The following is a 14,414-nucleotide window of genomic DNA, read 5'->3' on the forward strand; positions in this document are numbered from 1 at the left end:
AAGTAATGAGGAACAGTGATGCACACGACATCAACTGAACTGAAAGGAATGGTAGAAATTGATATTTAATGACTGGTCTGCGTTGAAGATTTTGTTTATACCGGAAAATTGATGATTGTGCATTGAGAGTAACCTGCAGATTTGACTGGTTCTTCCTGTCAACTGATGATCTTACCTGTCAGTTGATGATACTGCATGTCAGTTGATGATACTATCTATCAGTTAATGATCCTATCTATCAGTTGATGTTCCTCTTTATATAGTGATATCCCGCTCATTCACGCTTCTACGTTGATGTCCTCTGCCGGCTCAGTGATACCTCTTGAGGGACGTTGATGAGATCTAGCATGCCCATCTCACACTCCCACATTTGGAAGCGGAGGATCGAGCCCGTACCGGTTCATTTGCTTACAAGACAGTATACAACACACTAGAAATGTCTGACTGTCATTATGTCTGTCATTCTGAATGTCTGTCTGTTTGCCTGTCTTATTTAGATTATATAAAGATTATATTTGGATTATATTTAGGTTATATTTGGATTATATTTAGATTACATTTGGAAGGTATTTAGATTATATTTGGATTATGTTTAGATTACATTTGGAAGGTATTTAGATTATATTTGGATTATATTTAGATTACATTTGGAAGGTATTTAGATTATATTTGGATTATATTTAGATTACATTTAGATTATATTTAATTGTATTTAAAAAGTATGAGATATATTTTAATTATATTTATTTAGGCAATATTAAAGTAACATTTTAGTTGCATTTACAATACATTTAGGTTACATTTAAAGTGTGTTGAAGTTACATTTAGATTACATTAGAGTTATATTTAAAGAGAGTGCATCCCCTTCTCTCTCTCCCTGTCTCTCTCACACACACATACACACACATACACACACACGCACACACACACACACACACACACACACACACACACACACACACACACACACACACACACACACACACACACACACGGTAACTAACTAACACACACACACACACACACACACACACACACACACACACACACACACACACACACACGGTAACTAACTAACACACGTACACACACACACAAAGTGCAAAGTCATGAGGATTGGGGAAGGGCAAAGAAGACCGCAGACGGAGTACAGTCTAAGGGGCCAGAGACTACAAACATCACTCAAGGAAAAAGATCTTGGGGTGAGTATAACACCAGGCACATCTCCTGAAGCGCACATCAACCAAATAACTGCCGCAGCATATGGGCGCCTGGCAAACCTCAGAACAGCATTCCGACATCTTAATAAGGAGTCGTTCAGGACCCTGTACACCGTGTACGTTAGGCCCATATTAGAGTATGCGGCACCAGTTTGGAACCCACACCTAGCCAAGCATGTAAAGAAACTAGAGAAAGTGCAAAGGTTTGCAACAAGACTAGTCCCAGAGTTAAGAGGTATGTCCTATGAGGAGAGGTTAAGGGAAATCAACCTGACGACACTGGAGGACAGGAGAGATAGGGGGGACATGATAACGACTTACAAAATACTGAGAGGAATTGACAAGGTGGACAAAGACAGGATGTTCCAGAGACTGGACACAGCAACACGGGGACACAGTTGGAAGCTGAAGACACAGATGAATCAAAGGGATGTTAGGAAGTATTTCTTCAGCCACAGAGTAGTCAGGAAGTGGAATAGTTTGGGAAGCGATGTAGTGGAGGCAGGATCCATACATAGCTTTAAGCAGAGGTACGATAAAGCTCATGGTTCAGGGAGAGTGACCTAGTAGCGACCAGTGAAGAGGCGGGGCCAGGAGCTTGGACTCGACCCCTGCAACCTCAACTAGGTGAGTACAACTAGGTGAGTACACACACGGTAACTAACTAACACACGCACACACACACACACACACATACACGGTAACTAACACACACACACACACACACACACACACACACACACACACACACACACACGGTAACTAACTAACACACACACACACACACGACAAAATGGTAACTAACTAACACACACACACACACACACACACACACACACACACACACACACACACGGTAACTAACACAAACACACACACACACACACACACACACACACACACACACGACAAAATGGTAACTAACTAACACACACACACACACACACACACACACACACACACACACACACACACGGTAACTTACTATCACACACACACACACACACACACACACACACACAGACGGAGTACAGTCTAGGGGGTCAGAGACTACAAACCTCACTCAAGGAAAAAGATCTTGGGGTGAGTATAACACCAGGCACATCTCCTGAAGCGCACATCAACCAAATAACTGCTGCAGCATATGGGCGCCTAGCAAACCTCAGAACAGCATTCCGACATCTTAATAAGGAATCGTTCAGGACCCTGTACACCGTGTATGTTAGGCCCATATTGGAGTATGCGGCACCAGTTTGGAACCCACACCTAGCCAAGCACGTAAAGAAACTAGAGAAAGTGCAAAGTTTTGCAACAAGACTAGTCCCAGAGCTAAGAGGTATGTCCTACGAGGAGAGGTTAAGGGAAATCAACCTGACGACACTGGAGGACAGGAGAGATAGGGGGGACATGATAACGACATACAAAATACTGAGAGGAATTGACAAGGTGGACAAAGACAGGATGTTCCAGAGATTGGACACAGTAACAAGGGGACACAGTTGGAAGCTGAAGACACAGATGAATCACAGGGATGTTAGGAAGTATTTCTTCAGCCACAGAGTAGTCAGTAAGTGGAATAGTTTGGGAAGCGATGTAGTGGAGGCAGGATCCATACATAGCTTTAAGCAGAGGTATGATAAAGCTCACGGTTCAGGGAGAGTGACCTAGTAGCGACCAGTGAAGAGGCGGGGCCAGGAGCTCGGACTCGACCCCCGCAACCTCAACTAGGTGAGTACAACTAGGTGAGTACACACACACACACACACACACACACACACACACACACACACACACACACACACACACACACACACACACACACACACACACACATGCTGTGACAGTTTTTTATATTAACTTTCATAACAATGAAAATAGTAACATTCGAAATTATTATAATTAATAAAATATTCTTAATGATGTACTTGATACAAACATAATAATAATAATAATAATAATAATAATAATAATAATAATAATAATAATAATAATAATAATAATAATAATAATAATGCCAATTATATTATTATTATTATTATTATTATTATTATTATTATTATTATTATCATTATTATTATTATTATTATTAAACAAAAAATGCCAACAATGACACTAGAAATCCGATGATATAATAATATAATGCTTATATATATATATATATATATATATATATATATATATATATATATATATATATATATATATATATATATATATATATATATATATATATATATATATATATATAGACTTCAGGATGTACATGTTTATAGAGGGGCCACAGATATATCAGATCACTTTCTAGTTGTAGCTACACTGAGAGTAAAAGGTAGATGGGATACAAGGAGAATAGAAGCATCAGGGAAGAGAGAGGTGAAGGTTTATAAACTAAAAGAGGAGGCAGTTAGGGTAAGATATAAACAGCTATTGGAGGATAGATGGGCTAATGAGAGCATAGGCAATGGGGTCGAAGAGGTATGGGGTAGGTTTAAAAATGTAGTGTTAGAGTGTTCAGCAGAAGTTTGTGGTTACAGGAAAGTGGGTGCAGGAGGGAAGAGGAGCGATTGGTGGAATGATGATGTAAAGAGAGTAGTAAGGGAGAAAAAGTTAGCATATGAGAAGTTTTTACAAAGTAGAAGTGATGCAAGGAGGGAAGAGTATATGGAGAAAAAGAGAGAAGTTAAGAGAGTGGTGAAGCAATGTAAAAAGAGAGCAAATGAGAGAGTGGGTGAGATGTTATCAACAAATTTTGTTGAAAATAAGAAAAAGTTTTGGAGTGAGATTAACAAGTTAAGAAAGCCTAGAGAACAAATGGATTTGTCAGTTAAAAATAGGAGAGGAGAGTTATTAAATGGAGAGTTAGAGGTATTGGGAAGATGGAGGGAATATTTTGAGGAATTGTTAAATGTTGATGAAGATAGGGAAGCTGTGATTTCGTGTATAGGGCAAGGAGGAATAACATCTTGTAGGAGTGAGGAAGAGCCAGTTGTGAGTGTGGGGGAAGTTCGTGAGGCAGTAGGTAAAATGAAAGGGGGCAAGGCAGCCGGAATTGATGGGATAAAGATAGAAATGTTAAAAGCAGGTGGGGATATAGTTTGGAGTGGTTGGTGCAATTATTTAATAAATGTATGGAAGAGGGTAAGGTACCTAGGGATTGGCAGAGAGCATGCATAGTTCCTTTGTATAAAGGCAAAGGGGATAAAAGAGAGTGCAAAAATTATAGGGGGATAAGTCTGTTGAGTGTACCTGGTAAAGTGTATGGTAGAGTTATAATTGAAAGAATTAAGAGTAAGACGGAGAATAGGATAGCAGATGAACAAGGAGGCTTTAGGAAAGGTAGGGGGTGTGTGGACCAGGTGTTTACAGTGAAACATATAAGTGAACAGTATTTAGATAAGGCTAAAGAGGTCTTTGTGGCATTTATGGATTTGGAAAAGGCGTATGACAGGGTGGATAGGGGGGCAATGTGGCAGATGTTGCAAGTGTATGGTGTAGGAGGTAGGTTACTGAAAGCAGTGAAGAGTTTTTACGAGGATAGTGAGGCTCAAGTTAGAGTATGTAGGAAAGAGGGAAATTTTTTCCCAGTAAAAGTAGGCCTTAGACAAGGATGTGTGATGTCACCGTGGTTGTTTAATATATTTATAGATGGGGTTGTAAGAGAAGTAAATGCGAGGGTCTTGGCAAGAGGCGTGGAGTTAAAAGATAAAGAATCACACACAAAGTGGGAGTTGTCACAGCTGCTCTTTGCTGATGACACTGTGCTCTTGGGAGATTCTGAAGAGAAGTTGCAGAGATTGGTGGATGAATTTGGTAGGGTGTGCAAAAGAAGAAAATTAAAGGTGAATACAGGAAAGAGTAAGGTTATGAGGATAACAAAAAGATTAGGTGATGAAAGATTGAATATCAGATTGGAGGGAGAGAGTATGGAGGAGGTGAACGTATTCAGATATTTGGGAGTGGACGTGTCAGCGGATGGGTCTATGAAAGATGAGGTGAATCATAGAATTGATGAGGGAAAAAGAGTGAGTGGTGCACTTAGGAGTCTGTGGAGACAAAGAACTTTGTCCTTGGAGGCAAAGAGGGGAATGTATGAGAGTATAGTTTTACCAACGCTCTTATATGGGTGTGAAGCGTGGGTGATGAATGTTGCAGCGAGGAGAAGGCTGGAGGCAGTGGAGATGTCGTGTCTGAGGGCAATGTGTGGTGTGAATATAATGCAGAGAATTCGTAGTTTGGAAGTTAGGAGGAGGTGTGGGATTACCAAAACTGTTGTCCAGAGGGCTGAGGAAGGGTTGTTGAGGTGGTTCGGACATGTAGAGAGAATGGAGCGAAACAGAATGACTTCAAGAGTGTATCAGTCTGTAGTGGAAGGAAGGCGGGGTAGGGGTCGGCCTAGGAAGGGTTGGAGGGAGGGGGTAAAGGAGGTTTTGTGTGCGAGGGGCTTGGACTTCCAGCAGGCATGTGTGAGCGTGTTTGATAGGAGTGAATGGAGACAAATGGTTTTTAATACTTGACGTGCTGTTGGAGTGTGAGCAAAGTAACATTTATGAAGGGATTCAGGGAAACCGGCAGGCCGGACTTGAGTCCTGGAGATGGGAAGTACAGTGCCTGCACTCTGAAGGAGGGGTGTTAATGTTGCAGTTTAAAAACTGTAGTGTAAAGCACCCTTCTGGCAAGACAGTGATGGAGTGAATGATGGTGAAAGTTTTTCTTTTTCGGGCCACCCTGCCTTGGTGGGAATCGGCCAGTGTGATAATAATAAAAATAATAAATATATTGAGACCTATGACACCATTGTCTTCTGCTTCAAGTAACTGGTATCAATTTCCACCAAAATCATGGTTCTTGCCACCATGATTTCCGCTGACAATCATAGTTCTTTGGACGTCAATAACTGAGTCAAAGTGCCGCCCAATGATGTGAATTGCCCTGTTCTGTCACTACTGTTATGCCGTTAAGAGAAAAGCTTCTTTCCGTTGGCGTGGTTGCTCCGTTACCCTATTTTAGTTGTTTCTGTTGTCTCTTACCGTTGAGGCCATTTATGCAGCGTTGTTACCGTTAAGGAGACTTCTTTTCCTGTTTGGTAACAATGGGAAAGAGAGCCGGAAAGGCAACGGGAAAGATGTTGGACATAACAGGAGAAACGGGCCGAGGAACAACAGAAATATCTGCACAAGACATGAACAAATTTAAAGAAAAAAGAGAGTCGAGTTTTTTCAATACTGCGGAGAAGAAAAAGAAGAAAGAAAAGAGTGTAAGGAAGGGGAGAATGCGGGAAATAGAAGAAAATAGGAAAAATGATTCGAGGAAGTAGAATTGAATCCTCGGAGAGACATGACGAAAATGTTAACACCTCCCTGACCAGCACCATGCCATGGTAGGTAGGTCATGGTAGTTAGATCATTGTAGCACTTCCCTGACCAGCACCATGCCATGGTAGGTAGGTCATGGTAGTTAGATCATTGTAGCACTTCCCTGACCAGCACCATGCCATGGTAGGTAGGTCATGGTAGCACCTCCCTGACCAGCACCATATTAAAACTCATGCACAACTATAGCAACAGGAATGCCAGCCAAAGGCCAGAGAACGAGGCTGAGAACGAGGGAGTAAAGTTAATCGGTGGTGACACAGCACAGGCATAGGAGAGAAAAAACATACGTTGTAAAGAGAAGCCTTAAACTGAAGTAAAGCTTCATGTACAGCTTCATTAAATCGTGCGATCTGAGAAAGCTCCACACAGACCCAGTTGTTGTCTCAGTTGAAGTTCGTTCTGCTATCACTCTGTTTACATAACTACTATCGGTGTTATACGATTTGGATCCATCAGTAAAGTAGCATGACAACATGTCTCCACGTATGTTGAAAGGAAGAGCTGAAAAAAATTAGTGGATCCATAGCGAGAAGCTTCAAATGTCACTGTGGACGTGTTAATTAAGGACTCGATACGGAGCAAGCTGTCAGAGACCCTATAAACCATCAACAAGACGATACGGCGTAAGGTGTCAAGGGCCTTATAAACTTCCCAACAAGAAGATACAACGCAAGGTGTCAAGGACCCTATAAACCACTAACAAGAAGATGCGACATAAGCAGTCAGTGGTCCTACAACTCCCCAGCAACAAGAAGATATAGTGTAAGGTGTCCAGGGCCGTACAAATCCTCAGCAAGAAGACCGGCCAATTGCCGATATACTGAGTGGAGTATCAGCAGCAACAATACTGATGAAGGCTATTGTCGTTCCTATACTCAAACAAGGGAATAGGCAGGAAAGCAGTGAATTATAAGCTCCAGTATCACTGACATGTATATTGTCAGAAGTCCTGTTGAAGATTTTATCTAAGGAATTGGAGATATCCTTCCCTTCTTTAGGTTAAATCTGATTGCTTCCCATTCCCCATGCGCTCTATGATCCCCCCTACGGATTCAGCGTTTCCCCTTGAAAATACTATTATTATTATTATTATTATTATTACTATTATTATTATTATTATTATTATTATTATTACTGTCTTGCTACTACTACTACTACTACTACTGTTACTAAAACTGCTGCTACTACTACTACTACTACTATGAATGATCTTACTACTATAATTACTACTTACACTTTACTACTACTATTGTTAATAGGTACTACTGTATCACTACTTTACTACAATTGCTACTACAACTACTATTATTATTACTTCTACTACTACTACTATTAATACTACTACTACTACTATTACTACTGTTACTATTAAAACTACCATGATTACTACTTCTACTGTTACTACTATTATTAATACTGCTACTACTACTTATAATAATAATAATAATAATAATAATTAATAATAATAATAATAATAATAATAATAATAATAATGAAGAATGTCAGACGGGGGCTGAGGTAGCGCCTAAGGACAGATTTTCTTATAAAAATGGAACGCGGATTCATCAACGAGAAATCCTGTCTCACGAACCTTCTGAAATTTACGACAGAAACTCAGAGATAAAGCACGAATGATTGGATTGGACTGGGTGAAGTGCATTTGTCTTGGACTCCAGAAAGTTCGTGACATGGGTTGCCCCCCTAGAAACCAGACCCCTTTCTCATAGATGAGACCCTCCCCCAGATGTTAGACGTTACCCCCAGAAACTAGACGTTCCCCAGAAACTAAGGAAAGATGTTGGAACGTGTGAGGAAAAAGCTGGTAATATGTGGGGTTATGGTTGTTCAGATACCCAGGAACCATTAGCGTGTTACTGCCCGCACTACCATCTAGCGGGCTGAGGCTAAACTCCAGTTCCTGGGGTCTGATTCGCTTTAATTTCTACTCCTGGTAGTATTAACCTTACCTGGTGTGGGTTGACGTTTGGAGAATCATTTCACCTCCACTCTTCTGATCAGGTAAGGTGATCTACCAGGAGTATTTCTGTTCATGGTTTCTGATTTTCCTGATTACCAGTAATGACACTGAAATACAATACCACCCTTTGTCTTTCTTTAGTGTTATATTTACCTAACTCTTATGTAACCAGCGTTATTGTCTTTATTGTCAGCTCTGCTACTGGCCTGGTCAACCAGGGTAGACTAGTAAATTAGAGCAAGATCCCTGTCTACTGGACGTCTACCTGGACGTAGTGGGACATTACGACTACTCTCCGAAATCTTAATTGTGGTGCTACAACCAGGTGGTGACAGGAATTTCCAGAACATCGGACGAACACCGCCACCCAGGATAACCAACACCATTACTTCTAAAACATAACAGAAGCCCATCCTGGGCATTAGATACTCCTGTCCCGACATCATACTGGAACTACAACGGCCAGTTTTTATTTATATTTAATTTAAAGCCTTAGAAAATTATCTTCATTATTCCTAGAGTCATTTATTTTTCCATTCTTTGTGTTCAGGCGGAAGGCGTTCCCTGACAGAACGAAAGTGTTAGATGGTAAGATCGAAACAGCGCATTTCAGCAGAGAATAAGGTTTAATTGAGAGAACATTTCGCTTTGTGTAGAGCTCTGTTAAGCTCTACAGAGTGAGGATAGTGGTGTCAGTGGCAGGGGGAAGGGACTGTATAACTAGTGGGATCCCTCAAGGATCGGGGTTGGGGCCGCTGTTGTTTCTAACATACGTAAATGACCCGCCAGACAGGACTCAGTCTTGCATATCCCTTGTTCACTGATGATGTTAAACATGTTCCTTGTTCACTGATGATGTTAAACATGTTCCTTGTTCACTGATGATATTGAACATGTCCCTTGTTCACCGATGACGTTGAAAATGTACGTCGTTCACTAATGACTCCGTGAAGTAAAGGGTTTAGATACACAAGTTGAAGAATGAGACACTTAAACATCTGGAAATCTTTACTGAGGAAACATTTCGCCAGCTAGTAGCTTCTCCATTCTAATACCAAGAAGAACTCTGGAAGAAGAGGAAGATTTTGAGGTAATCAGTCCCTGAAGCCTGGAGTCGATGTGTTCAGTCCACTGACTGGCGAACCGTTTCTTCAATAAAGATTCCCACTGACAATGAACTAATAAGAAGGATAAGATCATGGAAAGACGGGGGGACACACAGACTCCTGGAAGGAGCTGTATTTGACGACCCTGAGGAACCACTCCCCTCAAGGAAGGTTCCTTGATGTTGGTGAGGGGCTCTTGATCTAGAGAATAAGATTTGTGCTCCGGCTCCCCAAATTAAGTCTGAATACCTTCCACATTCCCCTTCCCCCCACAGGCGCTGCATAATCCTCCGGGTTTAGCGCTTCCCCCTTGATTATAATAATAATAATGAGGAAGCACTGGATCGCAAACTTACTTAAGGGTTACAAACAAGCAAAATATAGACCCTTTTTAAGTAAAAATGAGAAATAATCTCGCTAGCAGAGTTCAGAATCACGACATTGAAGCTAATAATGCAGACAATGATTCGTCGACTGTCATTATGATGAAGGAAAATTACGTAAAACCGGGTAATAGACAAATTGGGACGAGGCACAGATCGTCCTCGTCCAGCAAGATCTTAGACGAGGAATTAGAGACATGTGCAACATCTGGGTATCTTTATTTGTAGACGTTTCGCCATCCAGTGGCTTTGTCAGTACAATACAAGGACATAATATGAAGAATTATATACAAACGATGAGGTAATCAGTCCCTCAGTCTTGGAGTTGGTGAAGATTACCGTAGTCTTAAAAGAACCACGGTCCTCATCAACTCCAAGACTGAGGGATTGATTACCTCAAGTCTTGTATATAATTCTTCATCTTATGTCCTTGGATTGTATTGATAAAGTCACTGGATGGCGAAACGTCTACAAATAAAGATACCCAGAAGTTGCACATGTATCTCATTCTTTATCTTGTCGGTAATATATACCATTTATGTACAAGATCTTAGACGCCGACGATGTCTGGAAGCCTCCCTAACTGCCATCACCGACACCACAGAACATAACACTGGAAACTAACAAATTTCAAAAGCATTATCATACGAGATACTGAACCAGGCAAAGCACCGCCTACTTAACAACACAGGAGTCACTTGATCCCATTGTCCACCCGTCCTCAACCCAATATGGCATTCTTCAGGCCACCATGTGTCACTCACCTCACTCAACTTTATGTATGTCTTTGCAGAACAACCACTGTGAAAAAATTTGTGAAATTCCAAGCGCTTTCGTGACTTCTCACACTGATAATGTGATGTGATATCTGTTTACTGTGATCGTATTGCATATACTGGCTTTTTCAATCTCTTCACTTGGAGACCCAACCAATACAGAAGACCAGGGCCAGGATGTCCTGGCGAACCCACCTGAACCTCTGTATGTTAGAAGTTATCAAGGTTCCAGGACCGAAATGTTTTCTGATATATATGTCCTTGTGTTTGTTCACGTGTGTTCCTGTGCCAGGGCAGGTAATAAACATCCAGAGAATCCGGATGTTTACATAGAACTCGACAGAAACACTGTAAGAAGGTTTAAGATCCTACCAGATAACGTTTCGCTCAAATATGAGCCATACAGTATTTTGGGGATGAATTTAGATACTCGTGCAACACTTGGGTATCTTTACTGTGGAAACATTTCGCCCACCAGTGGCTTCCTCAGCTGGTAGGGTGGAGAGAGAGAGAGAGAGAGCGAGAGAAAGAGAGAGGGCACAGATAGGTAAAGGCATGCATGACCCACACGGGTTTAGCACCTCGTAAAAAACATGTGTGACCACCGGATAGAAAGGGGACGGAGAGCCGGAGAGACCAGGGATCAGGAACCAGGGACCAGGAACCAGGAACCGGGACCAGGTGGGAAGTAAAGACTTAGACGAGGCACAGGAACTTCAGATCGGAGGGGGGGGGGGAACAGGTGGAAACTAAAAACTCAGATGAGTGTTTGTCTGTCTGTCTGCCTGGCTGCCTGCCTGCCTGTCTGTCTGGCTGGCTGGCTAGCTGGCTGGCTGTCTCCTTGTCTATCTGTCTGCCTTCCTGCCTATCTGTTTGCCTGGCTGTCTGTTTATCTGTCTGCCTGTCTATCTGTGTATCTGCCCGCTTGGCCTCTCTGCTTTGTCTATCCAGTTATGTGTCCATCCCATTCAGGTGTCTGTCCCATGCATATGTTCGCCCCACTTATGTGTCTTTAACTGTCTCAACCATGTATCTGGCTGCTGCCTGTCCATCTATATAATCTTCCTTCGTCATCTTTCATATGTGGTCGAGTGGTGTACAGAGTCACTTGGGGAATTTTGCCAGACTCCCCTGACGTGGTTCCGAATTCTGCTGCCTCATGAATCCAACATGCTCGGGTGGACGGAGACCCGAGCCTACACCACCATGTCGAGGTGAATTGGCCATACGGGTTTGCCGCTTCTGTAGATCCAGTGTAGTACATTCACAAGATCATCTCTCGATGTCGCCACTCAGAACTCTGAGTGGCGACCACATAGCTATTGTGGAGGTCCTCAAAGCTCTGAGTGGCACCTACATTGCTATAGTGGAGGCACTCTAACCTCTGATTGGCATCCACTTAGTGGCACTCTAATACAACTTCAGAGTCACTCAAACAATGAGTGCCACTCACTGCCACCAACAAAGTAATACTTACATCCAGTTGCCTGCGTGGACCAGGGCGACCTGCTGAAGCAGTAGCAGCAGCAGGAGGTGGTGCAGGAGAAAGAGCAGGAAGCTGAAGGAGGAGGAGGAGGAGGAGGAAGAGTAGGTATGGCAGGCAGCGAGGCAGGAGGGTCCTCGCTGCCGCTCCATGGTTCAAAACTTCTTTCTCTCTCCTTGGGGCCTCCAAGGATGAGTTCCTTCCTAGGATGGGAGCTCGGCTGGTTAGGCTCCTCCTTCGCGTCTCTCAGGACACCCCTCCCCCCTCCACTGGAGCCCTGTAAGCACTCACTGGTCACCGCAACTCACTGGGGACTGACAACTGGCAGTCCCCTGGGTGTTTCACTCTGGGTACTGGTCCCGTGGGGAAGGTGCAGCATCCACCACAGGGTCACATCGCTGTACATTTCAGTGATTTCAATTGTGGCTTTAGCCAGGTTTCTAGCATGTTACACCGTCTCGCCCCGCGACCGCGAGCCCCGCCAGCACCTTTCAGCGACCCGGGGGTAAACACTAGACGCTATCGGGGCTTCCAGACCCACGTGACACGCCCCCGACGAAAGAAAATTCAGCGAAGGAACGGAGGAGGCTGGCGCAACAATCCCCCTCTCACCATCTGGCACACTCTGAGCTCCTCACGAGGTGGCGGTCTGCTTTGTCATCTGGCCAGGCCCCGCCCTCCGCGCCCTCCCATTGGTCCGCTAAATCAGACACCCTCGACCTGATTGGCCAGCCGGGATCTCCCGAAGGAAGCGATCTTCCGTGTCCCTTTTTTTCTCTTCAGAATACAAGTTTCCCTCGAATATTCACGGCACGGGCAAGGCCGCGAAGCCATTCTCGGCACTGATACGACTTGATAGAAGAAACTAAGAGGTCCTCAGATAACTGCCGGGAGGGCCACGCTGGCCAGCACGGAGAACAAGAGTAAACACTGAAGATCACACCAGCATCTACCAGAAAGGGCATCATGGCATTCCAGTCAGCCTGGAAGTACTCTTTCTGAGGCCTAATTTTGCCCCTCTTCACACGGCCTGCTCTGCTTAGCCTCCCTAGGCCCGTTGCTGGAATTGTCACAGCCTGTGTGTGTCAGGTCAGACCTCACACAAATAACCCGCACATAGGAGAGAGAAGCATACATTAGTGCGACTTTTAAATGGTCCAAGTCGGACCGAAACGTCGTCGTAAGCTACTCCCTCCTTTGTGCGGGTCATTTGTGTATTGTTCCAGTCACGGTATTGTGCCTTTTAGTTCTTCAGGTCAGATCTTGCTTGCCTGGTTCAACCAGGTGCTGGAAAACACCTGGATACACGCACATAAACAAGAGAGCATCACCTGGGTACCTCGAAGGCAAACACATAGATAAGATGGAAACAATTTATCGCAAAATGTAAAAAGTCTAACAGAAATTTGTTTGTTGAGGGAAGGTGTTGAGGGAGGGTGTTTAGGGAGGGTGTTGAGGACGAGTGTTTAGGAAGGGTGTTGAGGTCAAGTGTTTAGGGAGGGTGTTAAGGTCGAGTGTTTAGGGAGGGTGTTAAGGTCGAGTGTTTAGGGAGGGTGTTGAGGTCAAGTGTTTAGGGAGGGAGTTAAGGTCGAGTGTTTAGGGAGGGTGTTAAGGTCGAGTGTTTAGGGAGGGTGTTGAGGTCAAGTGTTTAGGGAGGGTGTTGAGGTCGAGTGTTTAGGGAGGGTGTTAAGGTCGAGTGTTTAGGGGTGTTGAGATAAAGTGTTTAGGGAGGGTGATGAGGTCGAGTGTTTAGGGAGGGTGTTGAGGTCGAGTATTTAGGGAGGGTGTTGAGGTCGAGTGTTTAGGGATGTTGAGATAAAGTGTTTAGGGAGGGTGTTGAGGACGAGTGTTTAGGGAGGGTGTTGAGGTCGAGGATTTAGGGAGGTTGTGGAGGTCGAGTGTTTAGGGAGGGTGTTGGTAAAGTGTCGAGTGTTTAGGGGTGTTGAGATAAAGTGTTTAGGGAGGGTGATGAGGGTGTTGAGGTCAAGTATTTAGGGAGGGTGTTGAGGTCGAGTGTTTAGTCGGGTTAATTTCATTTGTATGTTTGTTTATGTTTGGCGTATGTTTTGTATATGGTGTTGAAGATTGTTTGTGCT

The 14,414-nt window shown here is 43.4% G+C and overlaps 1 protein-coding gene across 1 annotated transcript in view; it reads right to left on the bottom strand.

Moving 5' to 3' along the window:
- LOC128695650 (protein Wnt-16) overlaps positions 1-12,923 on the bottom strand; it is a 356,549-nt gene extending 343,626 nt beyond the window's left edge. The window contains exon 1 of the mRNA XM_053786403.2: positions 12,313-12,923. Coding sequence (XP_053642378.2) covers positions 12,313-12,470 — 158 coding nt within the window. The 5' untranslated portion in view covers positions 12,471-12,923. The remainder of the gene's footprint in view (positions 1-12,312) is intronic.
- Between the last annotated feature and the right edge of the window lie 1,491 nt (positions 12,924-14,414).

The sequence above is a fragment of the Cherax quadricarinatus genome, chromosome 42 (genome assembly GCF_038502225.1).
Source record: "Cherax quadricarinatus isolate ZL_2023a chromosome 42, ASM3850222v1, whole genome shotgun sequence".
NCBI lineage: Eukaryota > Metazoa > Arthropoda > Malacostraca > Decapoda > Parastacidae > Cherax > Cherax quadricarinatus.